General features: G+C 52.8%; 1 protein-coding gene across 1 annotated transcript; it reads right to left on the reverse strand.

Moving 5' to 3' along the window:
• Positions 1-456: 456 nt before the first annotated feature.
• LOC144279408 (synaptophysin-like protein 1) lies at positions 457-21,682 on the reverse strand. Its single transcript, XM_077840902.1, has 6 exons — positions 21,620-21,682; positions 20,790-20,861; positions 13,237-13,355; positions 11,058-11,262; positions 7,081-7,269; positions 457-3,346 (listed from the first exon to the last, which is right to left on the reverse strand). Exons 1-6 carry the CDS (start codon positions 21,635-21,637, stop codon positions 3,221-3,223), a joined length of 729 nt encoding a protein of 242 aa, XP_077697028.1. The 5' UTR covers positions 21,638-21,682; the 3' UTR covers positions 457-3,220.
• Between the last annotated feature and the right edge of the window lie 681 nt (positions 21,683-22,363).

The raw sequence follows: 22,363 nt of genomic DNA on the forward strand, positions 1-22,363 counted from the left end.
GGCTAACAGCTCCTGTTTCTTCCCACCCCTGAACCAGGTGCATTAGGCACTGGTTGGGGCCCAAGGGCAGGCCCTAAAACACTGACATGGCAGGGAAATTTCTCTCCCTTGGGTCTACAAGCAGCTGGTGCCCCTCACTACTGACCCACAGCCCCCTGCTTTCCCAGCCCTGGAATCCCCCCCAGCTCTGCCAGTGCCCCTCAATCCCAACATGCAGCCCCCTTCTACGCCAGCTGTTATATGGGTAAACACCTTCCAGGTTTGCAGGAACTATAGCTAGTGGGAAAATTATCCCTCCAAAGCTTTTTTTCAACTAAGACTTTTCTAGCTAACTCCTTACCAGGCTCCCATCCCCATGGTGTCTGGGCACCTCAACCTCTTCAGTGCATTTAACCTCACGCCGATCCTAGCTAGCTCTAGCCCCGGGCCTGAGGGCAGCAGCTCAAAAAACTCTGCTGAGATAATTGGTTTTTATTATCAAGTCGGTGGCATACAGGACATACATATTTCTCGAACAATTCATAAGAAAAAGGGTAAATAAAAAAAAATGAAAAGCCAGGCCCAGCTTCCACCTGTCACGACCTCAAAGCCGAGCTTTGAACCTTGATCCCAGGCAAATACAAACCAGCGACAAAAGCAGGGTGAAAGAATCCCGCACGCATCTGCATCACAACCGAGCCCATCCCACAGCCTGGCCCCTTTGCCACAGGCAAAGTGAAACGTTGGATCACAGACATAAGGGCTGGTTGGTAGAGATTTTTCCCTCCTGCAAAAATTTTCAAACTTTCAATTCCCTCCCCTCTCTCCCAAAGCCAAGATTTCCAAATTCTTCACACAATGAAATACTGGGCGCAGAACTCATTTGAGCTTGCGCCAAACGATTCTGACCTTGGGCTTTTGTCCAGTCTCACACACGTATTGCAAAAGAATATGTTGCTTCAAAACGGCGAAGGGAAATTTTGTGACGTGACCAAACAGGTTTTGCTCTTTGCAAAACTGCCCTCGGTGTTTTGTTAATCTAAACGCTGTCCCCAAAATCACGACAATTTCGCCAAAAAAAAATTCCGTTTCAGGCAAATCACATTTTCCAACTGAAAACCATTTAGCGGAAAATTTTTCAACCGGCTCTTAATTCAGCTGGTCGTCCAGTCTGACCTCCTGCATAGCGGAGGCCAGAGAATGGCCCGCATGGATCTCTGCTGCCAGCCCAGATCTGGGGGTTGAGCTGGAGCCCCCTTAACTCTGCTCACAAATTTCTGCAACATCTGACGCCAAGCGAACGGGAAAGGATGGCTAGCAAAGTGAGATTCCCACAGGTCTAAACTGGCACTCGCTGTGGAGTTATTTTAATCTACACTGCTTGAGGTTCTGCCAGGTTTAGCTTCCTTCCATAATTTCATTGTCTACCAATCAGACTCAAACGCAATGAACTTCAGAGGTGGATTTCTCGTCTCCCGCTGAGAAAAAAGCGGAGAAGGCTTTTGCTCTGCAGGGCGTACATCTTGGAAGCAGCCACGTAACATAAAACAGAACTAAACGCAAAGGAGATTTTACTTGCAGGCAGAGAGAGGCGGGGCCCGTTCAAATGAGCCAGGTGTGATGGCCAAACTCCAGGGAAAACGTCTGCTAAAAGCCAGCACTGGCTGGGAAGCCTAGAAGCTGATAGCAGGAGGGGAAGTATACAAGAGTGACTGAACCAAAAATAAAAATGCAGTACCACTCTCCAAACCTCTGTTCAGATTCATAGAGCGAGGGGGGAATTTTTGAGATTAAGAAATTTTCCTCTCCTGATCTGGGATGAAAAACCCCAGCTCGTGACAATTTTGGCAAAAAGCCAGAAAAAATTTCAGCTGGGCTCAAAACATTTCATTTCCATGATTTTAAGGAGCGTTGTTTTGCGTTCAGCTCTTTTTAAGCCCACTCTTACTAAAATTTCAAACCAAAAATGTCGACTCAAAACCCCCAACCCTTTTCATGCTGACGGCATGGACAATTGATAAACTTTCTGCCCTTGATACATTTTCCACCTCAGGAGATTCCTCCAAACCCAGACTGTGGCGTATCCAGCTCGTTTTGGACAAATCTCCCAACTCGAAAAAGTTTCCGTTTCGATGAGTCTGCATTTTTCAGTGGGGAAAAACGGTTTGCCAAAAATCACCTCCTGACCGGCTCTGCCCTGGGGGAGTGAACGCTGGGATTCCAAAACTCACTTTTGCAACGAAGAATCGGTTCGGGCCGATTACAGAGGAAGCCTGGGGCTAATGCAGGTTTTCAAATCAAGAGAAGTGGTGTGTGTCATGTACAAAGTGAGAGTAGTGTATTTCAAACGCAGTTTCCCCCGCCGGCCCCGCCACCATGAGCCCCTGATACAAATCCTCCCCCATCAGAGGGGCAGAAAAGACAAAAAGCACTTCTTGAAATGCAGGGCCAGCCACTCAGCTGAGAGAAATCAGCAGTGATCTGCATGTGCATCTCAGTATCAACGTGCTCTAGATCTATCCCAATTAGCACAGATCTACCGATTACAGCTAGCCAACAGATCGCTCTCTCTGCGATCAGTCACTTGCTGCACCAGCCCTCTCTGCAATCAATAGCTTCGTGCCAATCTGCCACCGACAGCACTATTCGGTTCAGCAGAGCGCTGCTGGGTCACGCCAGCCGAGGGCTAGGACCCCAGACCAGGGGGTCTCAAACGGGGTCATGGCCCCGCAGGGGCTCATGAGGTTATTACATGGGGGATTGCGAGCTGTGAGCCTCCACCCCAAGGCCCGCTTCGCCTCCACCGTTTATAATGGTGTTGAATATACAAAAAAGTATTTTGAATTTATAAAGGGGGGGGGGGGGTTTGCACTCAGAGGTGAAAGGAGTCACCAATACAAAAGTTTGAGAACCACTGCGCTAGATGCTATGGATATTTTGCCGGGCCGCCGTTCTCACGAAGAAGCTGCCCCTCTCCCTTGCCAACACCCAGGGTAATATTTCGGAAGAATAAAGCAAAAAACAAAACAAAACCAACCTACCACCGTCACACCCTGCCAAAGCACCGCTGCCTTCAAAACTCAAAGGCACCTGCTCGCAATTGAAAGCCGAGCTGTATCTGCAATCCCCACCCGCCCCCAGGTGGTTGAAACGGTGACTACAATTAGGACAGATGAGTCGTGCTGATGCCAAGTTGAGGCGGAGGGGTCGTGCGTGGCCTGGTGCGTCCCAGCAGGGCCATTTACATTCCTGCGTGAGCCGGAGCGCTGCCTGGGGCTGGAGCTTCTGGGGGATTGTGCAAGTTGGTTTCCTTATACACGAACCAAGCATTGCCTGCCCACAGAATGAGGTTCAGGAAGCCGAAAACCTAAGGGGTCCAAAGGAGGAGGGGGTTAGCTGCAGTGTCTAGCTTCCAGGGTAGGCTTCCGTTTTGGCTGGGAGACACCCTCTCCAGCTCTACATGGACCATTTGTGCCCGGCTGCAGAACCCCAGGCCGGAGAACCTTCTCCAGGAATTCCTGCCTGCAGCCCAGATCTGATGGTCGAGCTGGAGCGCCTTGACTCCACCCTCTTGCATTCGTGCCCTTTACTCGGCCCCCTTTGTAGATTTCAAACCCAGATCTGATGGTCGAGCTATGGGTCAATTCCTCTGCATGACTAAAATTCACTTCTTTCCAGTCTGGATCTGTCTGGCTTCATTCCCCAGCTGTCGGCTCTCACTCTGCCTTGGTTGGCTGGATTAAAGAGCCCTCTGCTCCCCAAAATCTCCTCCTCACGGAGGTGCTGACAGACCGGGATTAAATCCCCTCTGAACATTCTCAGGGTGAAACTAATTTAACAAGTGTTTATTAGAGCATTTATTAGGTGTACTATGGTAGCAATGGGACCCTCAGGCATGGATAAAACCCCTTGCGCCAGGTGTTGTACAAACAAAACAAGTCTCTGCCCCAGACGCTGCCAGTCTAGGGGCTTGGTTTCATAGGGACACTCAGGAAAATTAATCTGAATTAACTGTGGGCTTGTCCACACACAGAGTTACTCCAGAATAGCAGTTCCTGAAGAGATTTTTTTTTCAGTTCACCGGTGATTCAAAAAGGAGAAAAAACTAACAACATTTTTCAAAATTGCTGGCGAAACGAAAAGTCGAACATAAGGGTGTTGGTCAAACCCACTTTGCTTGACCCTTTAGAAACTTTTTTTATTGGGGGTTCTTTAAATAAAACAAACAGATGTTTGGAAACCGAATCTGCCTTTTCTGCCGAAAGAAGTTTCAACTGGAAAATTTCACCTGTTGCTACTCCTGAATAGTTTCCCCAGTGAATAAAGCCAAATCAGGACAAGCCATTCGTACTCCGGAATAACAGCATCCACACATGGAGTTAAATCAGGAATAATTAGGGCTTTAAATTCACACTCAGCCTTAATCCAAATTAAATTTCAAGTGTAGACAAGTCCTCACTGGTGTGAATTTAAAGTGGATTAGTTAAACCACATTGTGGCTGCTCTCATTCTGAATTAAAGTGGCCTTAATTGAGTTGAGTTTAAGCTACACTGAATGAAGGTGACTTTAATTAAGAATGAGAATATCCATATTTTAACTAGTTCCAAGTTTCCATCAAATCCACAATCTGGTCTTAGACCCACTCTCCTAGATTCATAGATTCTAAGGCCAGAACAAATCCCTGTGATCAGCTAGTCTGGCCTCTAACAGAGGCCAGAGAACTTCCCTGAATTAATTTCCGCTTGAACGAGAGCAGATCAGTTAGGAAACCATCCAGCCTTCATTTTAAAAGTGCCAGTGAGGGAGAATCCACCACACTCCCTGGTAAATTGGTCCAAGGGTGAATTACTGTGACTGTTAAAAATGTACACCTTATTTCCAGTCTGTGTCTAGCTTCAACTTCCAGCCATTGGCCCTAGTTAGACCTTCCTCTGGTAGACTGAAGAGCCCACGATCAAGTATTTGTTCCCATGTAGGGACTTACAGACGGGGATCAAGACACCACTGAAACCTTCTCTTTCTTAGAAGAAATAGATTAAGCTCCGTGAGTCTATCACTATAAGGGAGGTTTTCCAATCCTTTAATCATTCTTTTGGCTCTTCCCTGACCCCTCTGCAATTGATCAAGATCCTTCTTAACTGATGGACACCAGATCCAGACACAGGATTCCAGAAACTGTCGCACCAGTGCCAAACCCAGAGGTACAATAACCTCTCTCCTCCAGCTCTGAACCCTCTCCAACCAACGAACGCCCTACGGGAATCAATCCATTTCAAACTAGAGCGGTCAATTAAACTGCACTTAACTTAACAGCCATTACCTCAAAGCAAATTTACTCAATTAAAAAAATTAATTGTGATTAAACGTCGTTTTAATCACACTGTAAACGGTAAGAACAACAATTGAAATTTATTATGAATATTTTTGGATGTTTTTCTACATTTTCAGATACACTGATTTCAATTACAACACAGAATACAAAGTGTACACGGCTCACTTTATATTATTGTTGATTACAAATATTTGCACTGTACAAAAAATAAAAAATAGTATTTTTCAATTCACCTCATACAAGTACTGTAGTGTTATCTCTTTACAGTAAAAGTGCAACTTACAAATGTAGATTTTTTTTTGCTTCATAACTGCACTCAAAAACAAAACTAAGTAAAACTTTAGAGCCTACATGTCCACTCAGTCCTACTTCTTGTTCAGCCAATCGCTAAGACAAACAAGTTTGTTTATGTTTATGGGAGATAATGCTGCCCACTTCCAATTTACAATGTCACCTGAAAGCGAGAAGAGGTGATCGCGTGGCACTTTTGTAGCCGGCATTGCAAGGTATTTATGTGCCAGATATGCTAAACACTCATATGCCCCTTCATGCTTCCGCCACCATTCCAGAGGACATGCTTCCATGCTGATGATGCTTGTTAAAAAAAAAATGCGTTAATTAAATTTGTGATTGAACTCCTTGGGGGAAAATTGTATGTCTCCTGTTCTGTGGTTTAAACTGCTTTCTGCCATATATTTCATACTATAGCAGTCTCAGATGACGACCCAGCATATGTTGTTCGATTTAAAAACACTTTTATTGCAGATCTGAGAAAACGCAAAGAAGGTACCAATGTGGGATTTCTAAAGATAGCTACAGCACTCGACCCAAGGTTTAAGAATCTGAAGTGCCTTCCACACTCTGAGAGGGAGGAGGTGCAGAACATGCTAACAGAAGTCTTAAAAGAGCAACGCACTGATGTGGAAACTACAGAACCTGAACCACCAAAAAAGAAAATCAACCTTCTGCTGGTGGCATTTGACTCAGATAATGAAAATGAACATGCGTCGGTCCGCACGGCTTTGGATCATTATCGAGCAGAACCCGTCATCAGCATGGGCACATGTCCCCTGGAACAATGGTCGAAGCATGAAGGGGCATATGAACCTTTAGCGCATCTGGCACGTAAATATCTTGCAACGCCAGCTATAACAGTGCCATGCGATCGCCTGTTTTCACTTTCAGGTGACACTGTAAATAAGAAGAGGGCAGCATTATCTCCCGTAAATTTAAACAAACTTGTCTGTCTTTGCTATTGTCTGAACAAGACATAGGACTGAGTGGACTTGTAGGCACTAAAGGTTTACACTCTTATTTTTGAGTGCAGTTATATGAAAAATAAAAATCTATATTTGTAAGTTGTATTTTCACGGTAAAAAGATTGTATGAGGTGAACTGAAAAATACAATTTCTTTTGTTTATCTTTATTACAGTGCAAATATTTGTAATAAAAAATACAGTGAGCACTGTACACTTTGTATTCTTGTTGTAACTGAAATCAATATATTTGAAAATGTAGAAAACATCCAAAACTATTTAAATAAATGGTATTTTATTATTTTAACAATGCGATTAAAACTGCAATTAATTTTTTAAATTTTTTGAAAGCCCTAATTTAAACTCTTAATTCAGATTCACCTCCCTGCGTGTCCCCATGTAGACAAGATCTCTGAACATGGGATCGGAGCCAAGCACACGCTGAGTTTCGAGGGAGGCCTGCCCCGCGTCTCAGTGGCACAGGGGAGGGAAGGGTGCTGGCCATACGTACCACGGACACGTTGAGGGAGCCCATGCTGCTCACTTCACCGAACAGGCAGGAATTTTGGGGCAAAAGGCAGAAGGCTATTTCCGACAACATCCCAGGCCCGGTGGATACTTTGATGTCAGTCAGTGCTTTGGCCCAAGCCGAAGTGCTGATCAGCCAGAGAAGCGCGACCAACATGGTGATCACAAAGTCCTGCACGAGGGGGAGATGGGGGGGCGGGGGGGTTACTAGCCCAAGACCACCAGGAGAGAAATACACAATGGAGGGGACAGATTCCCAGACATGTACAATGGACACGCTGAGGCCAACCGTCCAGTGGAGCTACAGCCCATTGACCCCAGCTGGGATCTGGCCCCATTGACCCCAATGGAGCTACGGCCCACTGACCCCAGCTGTGGGTCTAGCCACACTGGCTTTAACGACTGGAGTGTTTTTACACCAGGTGACGCCCTCACACAGCCCCACTGAACTCACATAAGTGTTGATTCCACCTTGGGGCCGCACAGCTGAGATGTGGGCACTGGGCAGCCCGGTTGGGGCGGGGGGGCTGCACGTCGCCCTGCCCGACGAGGGCCCCCAGTCTCCATCGGGTGTGTGTCGGGGGGAACCTGTGGAATGCCTGGCGCATGCTTCCCAAGTGCTTTCAAGAGACACTCTGGATTGCAGGTGCCCAACTGGAGATGCCATCCAGAGAGTCTGGTTTGGACAGGCGCCTGGCATTTTCTGAAATCCCGTCTCCTTTTACCACGTCATGAGTCGGGCACCCAATACAATCCAGCCAGCTCTTTGGACAGCGCAGGGTGGACTCCACGGCATTCCCACAAACAGCCCAGCAGAGACGCCGGACCCTCCTCTGTTACACGGGAGGTGGACCCCTGAGTTACAGGGATGCACCCCGGGTCTGGACTCTGGCTTTAGACTTGGATTTCCAAAGGATCGCACAAGGCGCTGAATTCCCACAGCAATCAAGCCACTAAACAACGCTCCAGGACTGGCCAAAAATGCCACTCACTGCGAACGCTTTATCCACTCACAGAAGTTAAGGGATTAATTTCATCACTTCTCTTCGCAGCAGTACTATTCTTCAGGTGTTTGTGACGGGGCGGCTGCCCCTCACTGGCTGTCAAAGGGTTAATAGCAGCCCTTGGAGTGGCTGCGCAGAACCCAGCCAATCAGAGGAAGCCTTAGAAGCAGCCAATCAGGGCCAGGCTGGGCCCTATAAGAAGGGCTGCAGGGCAGAAGGGAGTCAGTCTTTCCCTGGAGCTTGAGGGAGAAGGACTGGCTGCCTATAGAGAGAAGTACCTGGGACAGAGCAGTGCTGGGCAGGGTCAGGGGAACAAGCAAAGCTCCAGTCTGGCTGGCTCCCAGACTGTAGCCTTGACACAGGGGCTGAGTAGGTGCTGGGGCTACGGGGAGGTGGCCCAGGGAAAGCAGGTAGCGACAGAGGGGAAGGAGAGGCAGTGAGAAGCTGCCAGCTATAGGGTCCCTGGGTCGGGGCCCAGAGTAGAAGGCAGGCCTGGCCCCCCCACACACACATTTTGCCCCACTGGCCACCAAGGGAAGCGGCCAGCCAAAGGACTGCAGTTTGCCCCGAGCGAGGGGCTGGACGAGGGGCTGCAGTTGGCCACTGCGGGGAGAGGCTGGGCAAAGGACTGCCAGTTCCCCCGGAAGGGGGGAGACAACAGAGTTGGGGCACAGCCGGAGGGAGATACACAGCAAGAGAGAGTCTCTGCCCCAAAGAACTTACAACATAAGCAGACAACGGAATGATCACTATCCCCACGTTACAGATGGGGAAACTGAGGCATGGACTCACCCAAGCCCTGCCCAAAGCTAAGTCTTGAACCCAGGTCTCCTGCCTTCCAGCTGGATCTCTCTAACTGCTAGCTCACCCCTCCTCGCTAAGGGAAGCTATTCCTGGCAAACCCTGATTTTGCTGCAACTTTAGCTGCATTAGAGAAAGCTGGGGGGGGCAGTGCCCCATAGATCTTGCCGCCCTCACTGGCCCCATTCTGGGAACACATCCCCAGAGCTCTGATGCAATTTGGATTTTCCTTCTGCCCTCTTCCCCCCACAACTCCCTCACCCCAAACTTGGAAGCTGGGGTTTGCCAATTACTCCTGAATAATGTATCCAACAAGCAGGTTAGCGCCACTGTGGGACCGGCAGGAGACACCCGGGCACTTACCGCATTTCCCAGCCCTCCGGGGAGCCGGCGCAGCAGGGAGAGAAGAGAAAAGGGGCAACTGTTTATCAAGTTACAATAATCCTCTCCCGTTCGCGACCCCTCTGCCTTCCAGAGCTGGGGGCTTTGGTTCGCATGCCAGCACGGCGCCAGGGCATTGCGCCAAAGATCAGGTCTCATGGCCTCTGAATTAGAGCCAGGATCCAGCCAGCGGGTGAGCCGGGGATTACGCAGATCACCGTAAGAACAGCTGGGGGGAGCCTTCACTGGTGTGAATCAGCACAGATCCACTGGACTAAATGGAGCGACAGCCGATTGACCCCAGCTGGGATCTGGCCCCATTGACAGAAGCTTGGTGTTTTGGGAAAACAAAAACTGCTGAAAAATGTCATCAGAAAACAAAACCCGTCGAGCAGAACGTTTTAAAAGGCCAGGGCAAAAGGGAACAACCACAGGCAAATTTTGCTCCAACGAAGCAAAACACATTCCTGCATTGTAACTCGACCTCAGAAAGCCGAGATGTGTATTGCACAAAACCCTTTTCATAGCAACTAGCCCATTTTGTTTCCTCTTTTTAAGGGGAAAATGCTTTTAAAAGGGGAAACGGGAGGTTTTCCCCACTAAAAAAAAAAAAAAAATACAAAAGATTTAGCTGAACAGCAAGAAAATTTTGATCAAAGATTTTCCCATGAAAATTTCCACACTGGCCAAAAAAAAAGTTTGTTAATCTTTTTGTGGTCCCAAAAAACCTGGCCATGCCAAGAGTCTGAGCAGGACTCGGTCTGTGGAGTGCTTGGAGATCTAGGTTAGGAGATCTACACTCCTGGCTTAAGAGTAGAGCTCACTGAAAATTCTGCGTCACAGCTGCTTTTTGACAGAAAATTGCTTGTTTCAACAACAAAAAAAATTACTTGTGACACACGTCTGCTTCCCACGGAGAATTTCAACTTTTCTGTGAAAATTGTTTGTCCGAAAACCAAACTGTTTCGATTCAAAATGATAGAGTGGTGCATCATGGCAGCTGTAGTTCTGAATACCTTGTGCTCCAACTCTTCTCTATAGGCTGGGCTTTCTGGTTGGACCACATTTCCCATGATGCACCACTTCCTCGCCTCTTGCTGACGCACTGTGTTGCATGATGGGAGTTGTAGTTCAGATGCCTCATGTTCCTGTTCTCCTCTCTTGCCTGGACTCTCTGGCTGGACTACATCTCCTATGATGCACCACTCTTCCCCCTTTGGGTGGGTTGTGACCTAGGAATCTCTGGACATGGTGCAACATGGGAGTTGTAGGTTAGCCAGAGAGCCTGGACCACAGAGAAGAATGAGAGCACGGGGCACCCAGGACTACAACTCTCATGAGGCATAGCAGCCACGGACACCCATGACGCAACCCCCCTCCTGACCACAGGAGGAAGTGGTGCATCCTGGCCTATAGAGAACTTAGCATGAAGCGCCCAGGACTACAACCCCCATAATGCACCACAGCGACTCTGCAAGAGCAGTGGAAGTGGTGCATCTTGGGAGATGTTGTCCAGCCAAAGAGCCCAGCCAATAGGGGAGAATGGAACCCCGAGACACTCAGGACTACAGCTCCCATGAGGCCCCACAATGTCATTCTGAATTAAAATATTCCAGGTTTTGGTCAAAATATTTCAGTGAAATGTCAAAATTTTCCCACCACGAAAATGAATAAAGATTTTAATTTTTGTCTCAATTCTCCAAGGGAAATTCCCCCTCTGCCCCCAATTTTCCTCCCAGCCCCCATTAAGAGCAAAGCATTACATGTCACTTACGATCATGGGCAGCTTGCCAGCGCCACGGTAAAGGTGCAGATACCCCACGTACAGCACCAGCGCCGCCATGCAGTAGAGGAAGACAAAGACAGCGAAGGTGACAAAGAACTGGGCCGAGGAGGAGAAGTCGCCCACGAGGTGGGTCTGGATCCATGTGTTGTTACATAGTTTGGAATCCAGGTCTTTGAACAACACAGTGTTCAGCCTGCCAGGGGAGACAGAGAAGCTTGAAGCGTTTCACTTTGATGCCAGCGAGACGAAGTGCTGGACCTCTGGGGCGAAAGATCCATATCTACCCACCCACTCTGCCCTCCTGCATAGCCCAGGCCGGAGAAACTCCTCCAGGGATCCCTGCCTCTAGTCCAGATCTGGGAGTTGAGTGCCCTTAACTCCACCCCCTTGCATACATCCCCTTAATTCTGCCCTTTCATAGATTTCAAGTCCGTATCTGATAGTGGAGCTAGAGGGGAGCTTTTAAAGAAATGTCAGATCTTGATGGAAAGACTCCAAGGGATTTAGAAACTGCCCCATCCCTGGGGCAGTCGTTCCAAAGGTCAATTCTCTTTAAGAATTTGCCTCATTATTTCCAGTCTGGCTTCATCCCCCAGCTGTCGACTCCCAATCTGCCTTTGTTGGCTAGATTAAAGAGCCTCTGCTCCCCCAAGTCTCCTCCCCAGGGAGGTAGTGACAGACCAGGTACAAGTCCCCTCTGAATCTTCTCAGGGAGAAACTCACTAGATCAAGCTCCTTTAATGCAGAGGTGGGCAAACTATGGCCCGTGGGACCGTCCTGCCCGGCCCCTGAGCTCCTAGCCAGGGAGGCTCGCCCCCAGCCCCTCCCCTGCTGTCCCCCCTTCCCTGCAGCTACGCGGGCAGCACTCTGGGCAGCAGGGCTGCACCCTCCTGCAGGGCAGCGCAGCTGCGTGTCTGGCTCCGGCCGGGTGGCGCGGCTCCAGACATGCTGCTCTGAGTGGCATGGTAAGGGGGCTGGGGGGTTGGATATAGGGCAGGGAGTCCCGGGGGGCAGTCAGGGACAGGGGGCGGTTGGATAGGGTGGAGGTTCAGGGGGGGCAGGGAACAGGTGGGGGGTTGGATAGAGGGTGGGGTCCCGGAGGGCCTGTCAGGGGGTGTGGGTGTAGATATGGGGTCAGGGCAGTCAGGGGACAGGGAGCAGGGTGGGTTGGATAGGGAGTTGGGTCCGGGGGGGGGGGGGCGGTCAGGGGCGGCGGTCCCAGGAGGGGGGCGGTCAGGGGACAGGAGCAGGGGGGGTTGGATGGGTCGGGGGTTCTGAGGGGGGAAGTGGGAGGGGTCAGATAGGGGGCAGGGGCCAGGCTGTTTTGGGGACACAGCCTTCGCTACCTGGCCTTCCATACAGTTTTGCACCCCATTGTGGCCCTCAGGCCAAAAAGTTTGCCCCCCCCGCCACCCCCCCCCGCTTTAATGTCTTGCTCTCAGGCAAGTTTTCCAGCCCTCAGATTGTTCCTGTCCCTTTTCTCTGACCCCTCCCTCATTTCCTGTTTGACAGGCGGCCCCCAGTACTGGGCACAGTCTCAAGTCATTGTCTCCCCAATGCCGTACTGAGACTTCACCCCCCACCAACTGACACAACCCTTTAGATCCAACCGGACACTGCACATCTCATGATCGTTGGGGCTTTTCCTTTCCTTCCATCTCAAGCTCCCGGAGTCACAGCATTCCTGGGAGAATCTCTATTAAAATGACTTTTCTCATCTTCAGACTTGGGGCCGGGGGATGGGAAATGAGGCCCCTAGAAGCTAAAAAAAAAACCCTGACGCTAGTTGCTTGTTTAAAAACAACTCGTGAAGTTTAAGCCAGTCCCAGGGTGTTTCGTTCCTAGGGGCTGGGAGAACACATAGGAGAGAAGGAGGAAACAAGGTCACGTGGGAATGATTCACTGATTCGAAGGCCAGACCGGCCCACTGTGATCATCCAGCCTGCCCTCCTGTGTCACACTCACCAGGGAACGTCCCTGAATTAATTCCTGTGAACACCGTCCTCCTGGAACTGCGGGCCCCAGGACCGGACGTGGGATTCCAGCAGCGGTTGCAGGGAAAAACAACCTCTCTGCTCCGCGTCTCAGGATTCGGTTAGCCCCGCTGGCCACCGCATCCCATCACGAGCACAGAGTCAACATGACTGTCCGCCGGGTCTACACTCACCGGAACGGATAGCCAAAAGCCGCCTCAAGGGTCTCATTTTTAACGTCCCAACAGCTGACTTTAATGGAGGTATGGCCACTGTACCCTCCACAGGTGGCAAAAGCAAAGATAGAAAAAATCTAGAGATACGGAGAGACACAGCATTAGAGTCATAGATTTCAAGGCCAGAATCCGTGCCCATCCAACCTGCCCTCCTGCAGAGCCCAGGCCGGAGAACCGCCCCCAGGGATTCCGGCGTCCGGCCCCTATCTGGTGGTTGAGCTGGCTCCCATCTTTTTGATGCACCAACTCCTTTTCAAGCTCGGCAGACGCACTCCAGCCAGCGTCAGAAGGATCCGGTTAAGGAAAGCCAGCAGTGCACACGGTTCGTATCAGCTGATCCCACTCTCTCCGCTGGCATTCGCCCACCAGAACAGCAGCTGGGTTGGCACGCGCCACTCACTCTCGCCACAATTCTGATCGTCACAGGGTCAATTTTCTGCGGCCACCTGGCTCATTAAAAACGGTTCTAATGAAAATTGAAAGCAGAAGAGGCCAGATCATGAGCTAGGGTAAACTGACTCCAGCGGGGAGCTGGCCCCATTGAGTCTCTGGGCCAAGGACCACACCACTTTCTGTTGGCACAACTAATTGGAGACGGAACACCTCTCTCAACAGCCCTCCCAGGTTCTGCAAACCTTGCCAGAGTCTGGGAATAATCCCTCACCTTCATGTGTTCTCCATGCACAGATCTCAAAGGGCTGTGGCAAGGAACGCGCGCAACGTTATCACGAATGGGGAAACTGAGGCACAGAATGTCACCGTGACTTGCAGGTGACTCAACAGACCACAGCTGGGACAGCACGCTTCCTCTTTAACAGCTGCTAATGTCCTGAGCTATTGCTCATTCCCTGTGCCCATTCACAAGCTAAACACAAACAAGCGTATGAAGTTACAAACAGCTCGAGTTCCACTTCTGTCTCTTGTTTCCCAAGGGACTTAACACTGATTGGAATATTTTCATTAAAATATTTTTCCTCCCCATGAAAAATGACATTTCTACTATGAAAGAAATTTTAATGATTCACAGATTTCAAAAGCACAGAAGGGCCCATTGTGATCATCTTGTCTGATCTGTGTAACACAGGTCAGAGAGCTGCTTCATGATCATTCCTAGAACAGAGCTATTAGAAAAAACTCCAATCTTGATTTTGAAATGGTCAGCGCTGGGCACTCCACCACGACCCCGGCGACGCGTTCCAATAAGTAATTGCTCTCACTGCTATGGAAAATGGAACGTTACTTTGACTGCTGATCAGAAAATCACTGGTAACCTCCCCTCTAAAAACGTGTCACAGAAATGGTCAGTTGTAGGCTACAAAAAAAAAAATTTCCAGTAAAAACATTAGGGTTTGGTTTAAAAGTTGAGTTCAAATTTTCTAAAATCAAAACTCCGAATTGAGATCCATTCTCTGTAAACATCGTTAGTTAAAAAAATCCCACAGTTTACGTTAAAATTTGCAGTTTGGGGCGAAGGCTTCAGTTTGCACTAAAAATTCTCTGGGTTTGTTTTTAAAAATTGAGTTTTACTTTTCAAAACCACGTTTTTGGCCAAAAACCGCTATCAGGAAACCGTTTTCCCCTCAAACTGTTTTTGCTTTAGCTGAAAATTTGCACTCTGAGGTTCAACTTTCCATTATTCCAGTTAACAAAAGGTTTGTGGATTGGGGAAATCAGATTTGTTTGTTAGTTAATTCCAGTTTGAGTTGAATTGGAGTTGGAGTCCTCGAAAAACCAATCTCAGGAACATTGTCAATAACACCGTTTTTCGAAAACTTAAACCCTCCGTGTTTATTTAGCTGGATTTTTAACAAAATTCGGACGTTTTACCACAAGCCGTGCTCCACAACAGAACCACGTGGGGCTGAAAAAACAGCCACATTCTCCCGTGAAATTTTGAAGATTAAAGAAAACCTAGGAAAAATTTGCAAGCTTTCAACAAGAAAACCTTTTTTTGACCTTTCCACCCCCTCCCTGTACCGCTGGCAGACACCCTGTAGTGGCAGAATAACACAATACAATTGAACAAATCGTGAGCAGGGACAAAAAGCCAGGGGATCTGGCTCCAAGCCTTGAAGGTCGTGGCCAGGTTTAGCCTTGAGACGAGTGGCAGATTCCAAATCCGGGATGCGTGAGCACAGGGGAGTTTCGGACATGGTCCCGCTCAGTGTGATTCCTCCTTAAGAAACCTTGCAAAGCTGGAGCTGCTGGCAACGTGTGTCAATGGTGCTGGGGGGGGGGGGCTAAGACGGCCAGGACCCCACTGACGCTGGGCCTGGCTGGGAGCCAGGGAAGCCGAGTGCAGCGAGTACAGAAAGACATGCCTGTTCTGTGGAATTCACTGCAAGGCTCAGCAATCGGAGGCCCGGCTGGAGGCTTTAAGCGAGAGTTATTACTTCAACACCAGCAGCTAGGTTGTCCCCCATTGTACTCAGTGCCACAGAGATCCTCACTAGGATGGGGGGGGGGCCCTTCCTGCTGGGGGCCACACAGACACACACCCCCTCGACTGAGATCAGGGATAATGTCACACTGGGTGCCACACAGATTTCCTGCCCTCCAACCGAGATCGGGGACCCCATCATGCCAGGGGTCTGGGGGTTGGACTAGATGACCTTCTGGGGTCCCTTCCAACCCTGATATTCTATGATTCAGACACTGCACAGACCGTCCCCGACTGAGATCAGGCACCCCGTCATACCAGGTGCCACACATATTCCCCTCCCCCACCCCAACCAAGATCAGGGCCCCTGTCGTGCCAGGCGCTGCACAGCCCCCCGCCCATGACCGAGATCAGGGACCTCTTTGCACCCTCCATTAGGAGGGATGGTCCAGTCTGGAAGGGAGAGAAGATGCCCTAGCACGGCAGGTGGGCATCACAGGGGGCTCAGAATGAGGTAAAGCACAAAGCTAGTGGACTCTCATCACGGTAGCGCTGGGGAGAGAGCCCAGCCAACCCACAATCTCTCCCCCCGACTCCTCTCAGAGAGACCAGCCCCGCCCCGAGCACCGTCGAGGAAGCAGCCACAAGAAGCCGGCTGCCTGAATTGGCGCCACAAACCCAGATCATGTCCCCATCGGGCCACTGGTCCTGCCCCACGCGGCAAAGAGCGGAAAGGCAATGCCGTGCCCACCCCGGCCGCAGGCTAACGGAGACGCGCTCACGGGGCCAAATTTGCAAAAATCTTCCATTGGGAAAAAGAAGGGGATGAAAAAAGTCAAAACAGCAGATTTTCCAATGAATAAAAATTGGGACAAAAACCCATCTAAGCTGCGGGACAAAAAGTTGGGACAAAACAGTAAAATTTGCAGATTTTCCGATGAATACAAATTGGGATGAAAACAGTAAAACCTGGGGGGGAGGAGGATTTTTTGAGGATTGCAAACAGCCTGCATGCAAAAAAATGCCCTTTTCCGGACACCCACACCCCAAATTTTCCTTGGGGGGAGGGAGTTTTTTGACCAGATTCCGCCATGGGAAAAAATTGAATGTCTTTTCCTTCTGGATCACATTAGAGGCTATAAATACCCTGGTTGCAGTTTACATCCAGCAGAGTGGGTCAGAGATGGAGGGGGGGGGGTGAAGATGGCGTAGACTTCCTGTGGGCACGATTTTGAACTGTGCCCAGAGATGCCAGCATGCTGTGCCCTCAGCAGCTAGCGCCAATTAGCCAGGTGAGGTATCAATCTAGGTACTGATCTGGCTTTTGTTTAATTGTCAAAATCCCCCTAGGAGAGGGACGGGGTCTCCCCTCCCTGTGTTTGTACAGTGCCTAGCACCACAACCACAGTACAGCTCATAATCCTACTTCACAGCTGGGGAAACTGAGGCACGGGACAGGTGAAACTATTTGCCCCAGGTCGGGGGGGGGGGGGCCAAGCCAGGATTTGACCCATGGTCTGTGCTCATCCCACTGCGCCGCTCTGCCAGGAGTGGCTGGGCCCAGGCAGAGGGAGCAGCCATGTGCCCAGTGATGGGTACGCAGGTAGGGGGGTGCCGAAGCGGAAAGGGCACGGTGGTTTCTGGGCGTTGCTGGCTCCTGTTTCCAGCCGACTGGGCAGAGCGGGAAGCAGAGCCGGGCGTAGCCAGAGGAGCCGAGGCCACCGTGCGGGCTGAAGCTAGCTACATGGGGCGTTGCCTTCCGCCAGCCCAGCTGCTGCTTTCCATATAGCAGCTTCACTCACCTGGGTGGCACCGCGGCCCTGCCCTTCCTTGAACGTGCCTCCAGGCACTAGGCAGGCATCGGGGTCCCCGTCCTGCCAGGGACTGCACAGACCCCCCACACACACCAAGATTGGGGTCCCCATCACACCGTGCACTGCACAGACCCCCAGACTGAGATCAGGGCCCCTGTCAGGCCGGGCGATGCACAGATGGGGGACGGGGGGGCTGCTTATCTTTTTCTATCAGCAAAATGACAACTCTGCCATCTCCGGCGACGTTCTCGCAAACCTCCCGCTCCTGGGGGACTTTTCGTAAGTCTCCAGGCTCCCGGAGTCACGACACAATCCCAGCTTTCGCCTTGAAACTCAGGCTTCCAGCCTTGGGTTTGGGGAGATAATCTGGAGAACGTGGCCGCTCCAGGTCAGAAACAGGTGGCAAAGATTTAGCCTCCCCAACTACAAAACACAAGCGTTTTTGTTTGTTTTTAAATCTCGTGATTTTTTACCCCAACCTTGGAATTTGGGGAGGGCTAAATTTGGATTGGACACAGCCGGCGCTGCTCAGCGAGCCCTGGCTTTTTTCCCCTTGCCCAGGTCCTCTTAAAGGATGCCGCAAAGGGGTGACAGGCGCATGCCTTAGAGTCAACTTTTCAACACCATACAGGGGGGAAACGTTTTCCCAACACTGCAGAAGAAAGAAAGTGAAACTAATGCCAACTTTCCCTCTGGTGGCACGAGGGCGGAAAAGAATCCCGGAGAAATAGTGATGAAAACTACAGCAGAGGTTACAGTATAATCATCTAAAAGTCCTAGAGCTGGCAGACTTGGGAGTATAGATAAAACACCCAGAGGTGGCTGGCATCAGATAATTCGAGACTGGGGCTATAAAACTGCACTGTAGACATGCAGGCTCAGGCTAGAGACGGGCTCTGCGGGACAAGCGTCTTTTTGTTCCAGGTCTGTACAGCACCTAGCGCAACGGGGATTTGATTTCAGCCTAGGGAACCTACCAGCTTGGTCTGGGTCCTGCTAAATTCTGTCTGGGTCCAAATCTAGCAGGTCGGGCCCAGGGCGCAATGTTGGAATTAGCTGATCATGGCAGCCCTGAGGCTGGCATGATCACAGCTAGCCTCCCATCGTCTGCCGTTCTCGCTCAGTCCCCAGCGCCGGGAGCCATCACGGGTCGCCAGGAGAACCCAGGCTTGAGAGGACGGGTTTCAATTCTTGCCCTCGCGGGATGGGGAAGAACAACTGGGGACTGGGGGCCCAGGAAAGGGCTCGGAGGCCAACAGGCAAATCAACCGGATTTGGTCACAATCGCGCAACCTCCCAAGGCATTTTGGGGTTGTGTTTTGGGGTTTTTTTTAAACACTCAGGATTAGGCAAACTGAGGAGGAAAGATTGAATAACGGCCCTCTCCACACACTCTCAAAGCTGGGAATAGAACCCAGGAGTCCTGGCTCCCAGCCACCCCTGCTCCAACCATTAGACCCCACTCCTCTCCCAGAGGCAATGACAGACCCCTGGAGTCCTGGCTCCCAGCCCATTTCTGGGGGTCGAGCTAGAGCTCCTTATCCAGGCTGCCAGGCAAATGACAGCAGCGGTGGAAGGGCCCAGCTGCTACCTGCCACCAGCCCTGGCGCTGCCCTCCCCACCAAGCCCCCGCCATCCCTTCGGAGAGCTCTGTTTCATTAACATCCAATATTACCAAACCACTGGAAACCCACAAACAGATGCAACTTCCCCTACAGCGTCAGGGCCTCCTCTCTGTGGTCCCCTCCCACTGGTGAAAGTGCACCCGGATAGGGTGGCATGGCCCAGTAGACAAGGAGCTGGAGTGGGAGGCAGGACGCCTGGGTTCTCTGCCCAGCTCAGGGAAGAAAGTCCACCCCCTCACATCAGGTCTGTGCATGGCTAGTGCTTGTGTAAATGCCACATCAGTCCCAGTTGAACTACCTGGGGGTGCTCAGAGAGATCACCCACAGGTCAAAATATGGGCTAGTGGGTGGGGGTGGGCAGGGCTGGGAGCCTGGGCTCTTAGCTTCTTTCCCCAGCTCTGGGAGGAGAGTGGGGTCTAATAATTAGAGCGGGAGAGGGGGGCTGGGAGAGAACTCCTGGGTTCTATCCCTGCCTCTGCCACTCCCTTTTTCCTCACGGTGCCTCAGTTCCCTCTCCCTGTTATTTGTCTATTCACACTGGAAACTCTTTGGGGCAGGGACCATCTCTCGCTGTGTGTCTGGGCAGCGCCTGGCACGACGGGGCCCCAATCTCAGCTGGGGCAGGGCCTGTCTCTGGCTGTGTCTGGGCAGCGCCTGGCACGACGGGGCCCCGATCTCAGCTATGGCAGGGCCTGTCTCTGGCTGTGTCTGGGTAGCGCCTGGCACGACGGGGCCCCAATCTCAGCTGGGGCAGGGCCTGTCTCTGGCTGTGTCTGGGGAGCGCCTGGCACGACGGGGCCCCGATCTCAGCTATGGCAGGGCCTGTCTCTGGCTGTGTCTGGGCAGCGCCTGGCACGACGGGGCCCCAATCTCAGCTTGGGCAGGGCCTGTCTCTGGCTGTGTCTGGGCAGCGCCTGGCACGACGGGGCCCCAATCTCAGCTTGGGCAGGGCCTGTCTCTGGCTGTGTCTGGGCAGCGCCTGGCACGACGGGGCCCCAATCTCAGCTGGGGCAGGGCCTGTCTCTGGCTGTGTCTGGGGAGCGCCTGGCACGACGGGGCCCCGATCTCAGCTATGGCAGGGCCTATCTCTCGCTGTGTCTGGGCAGTGCCTGTCACACGGGGCCCTGATCTCAGCTGGGGCAGGGCCTGCCTCTTGCTGTATGTCTGTGCAGCGCCCAGATCTCATCTCATAGCAACACGCCCTGGGCTACGCAGGGGTTTATACCCCAAATCCAGGATGCACCAGAAATCCGCTCATTGCAAGAGGCTCATGTCACTGGCCACATGAGGAAACGCCCTCACGAGCTATTAGCCCTGGGGCCCGATTCCCACTGGTGTCGACGGGCTGGAGACCCCTTGGAGTAAGAGGGCACCGGGGTACTGGGCATGGGGCTGGGACCAGTCCAGATCAGCAGCATTTTCCCCCCACACTTCTCCCCACCCCCTCCCTCACTGGACCCCCCACCCCAGCCTCCTGCCTTCCCCATTTCCTTCTCCCATCCTGCTTTGTACCCCACCCCTGTACCCCGACTGCTCCACCCAGCCCCCCCCACACCTGGCCCTCTGTCCCCCAGCTCCAACCCCCTTGCGAGGCCCCCACACCTCCAGCCCTTCCCCTAACCACTGTCCCCCCCAGCCCTCCCCACGCACCCTGCCCCTCCCAGCACCCAGCCCACTGCCCCCCACACTCACCCACTGCAGGACCTTGATGAACCCCAGTGGCTCCTTCACGGGGCCCAGGTTGAGCTGGAGGCCGGACATTTTCTGGGGAGAGGCCAGAGGAGGCGTCAGGAAAGAAGAGGCGGGGGCGGGGGCAGGGCGGAAGTTTGCAATGGGAGGGGCTGCAGTGGGAGGGGAGTTTGCAGTGGGGGGGGCAGGCGGGAGTTCTCTGGGGGGAGGAGGGGAGTATGCAATGGGAGGGGGTAGCGCGTTCCTGGGGGAGCGGGGGTTCCCTGGGGGAAGGAGGGGAGTTTGCAATGGGAGGGGTCGACGGGAGAATTTGCAATGGGAGGGGGTAGCGCGTTCCTGGGGGAGCGGGGGTTCCCTGGGGGGAGGAGAGGAGTTTGCAATGGGAGAGGGGCAGGCAGGTTCCTGGGGGGAGCGGGGGTTCGCTGGGGGGAGGAGGGGAGTTTGCAATGGGAGGGGGTTCCCTGGGGGAGGAGGGGAGTTTGCAATGGGAGGGGGGCAGGCGGGTTCCCTGGGGGGAGGAGGGGAGTTTGCAATGGGAGGGGGGCAGGCGGGTTCCCTGGGGGGAGGAGGGGAGTTTGCAATGGGAGGGGGGCAGGCGGGTTCCTGGGGAGGCGAGGATTCCCTGGGGGGAGCAGGGGAGTTTGCAATGCGAGGGGGGCAGGCGGGTTCCTGGGGGGGAGGGGAGTTTGCAATGGGAGGGGGGCAGGCGGGTTCCTGGGGGGAGGAGGGGACTTTGCAGTGGGAGGGGGGCGGGGGTTCCCTGGGGGGAGGAGGCGGTTTGCGAGGGGGAGGGGCGGGGGCCGGGGAAAGGGGGGGGGGGCCGCAGCGCCTACCTGACTCACGCGCTCCATTCCCCGGATACGCGCGCGCGCTGACCTCACCAAACCCCACCCACCCCTCCACGTCAGGCCCCCACCGCCCCCGCCTCAGCTGATCTAATGAGCTCATTTGCATACCCCCTTGCAGGGCCGGAGCCTCCCCCACCCCCCCGCTGCTGGGTGCGGCGCCCTGGGAGGGTCCCACTGCAGTGGGGCAGTCCCCGTCCCCCCCCCCCCCCCCCCGGCGTGGTCCTGCTTGCGCCCTCCCTCCCCCGACCTGTCCTCCCCCGCTCCTGGCTCCGGGGGGACCCGTCTCTGGCCCCCTCCCTTGGGCTCTATGCCAGCTGCTTTGCCCGCCCCGCCTGCCTGGCACCTCTCTGTCCATCGGGGCCCCGCCTGCCCCAGATCCCCCCCCCCACCAGGTGTCGATGGCCGGGGTGGGGTGGGGGTTTCAGCCGGTCCCCTCACGCCCCAGTTGTTCCACCCCTCACAGCTCTGCAGCAATTACCCGCCCGCCACCCACGGCTTTCCTCCGCCCCCCCCCCCTTGGGGAGCAATCCCAAGGCCAGGAACAATAATACAGAAAATTCCCACTGCATCCCCGCCTGGGCGGGGCAGGGGAGCTGGGCTGAGATCCCCCTGCACGGGGTGGGGGGGGCATAGCTGGGGGTAGAGGGGGAACAAAGCAGCTAGGCAGGCCCCAAGTGTGAGCAGGGTTCTGCCATGCTGCCTGAGCCTGCAGAGAGCCTGAGCCCATCG

Source organism: Eretmochelys imbricata, chromosome 24 (assembly GCF_965152235.1).
Source record: "Eretmochelys imbricata isolate rEreImb1 chromosome 24, rEreImb1.hap1, whole genome shotgun sequence".
Lineage (NCBI taxonomy): Eukaryota > Metazoa > Chordata > Testudines > Cheloniidae > Eretmochelys > Eretmochelys imbricata.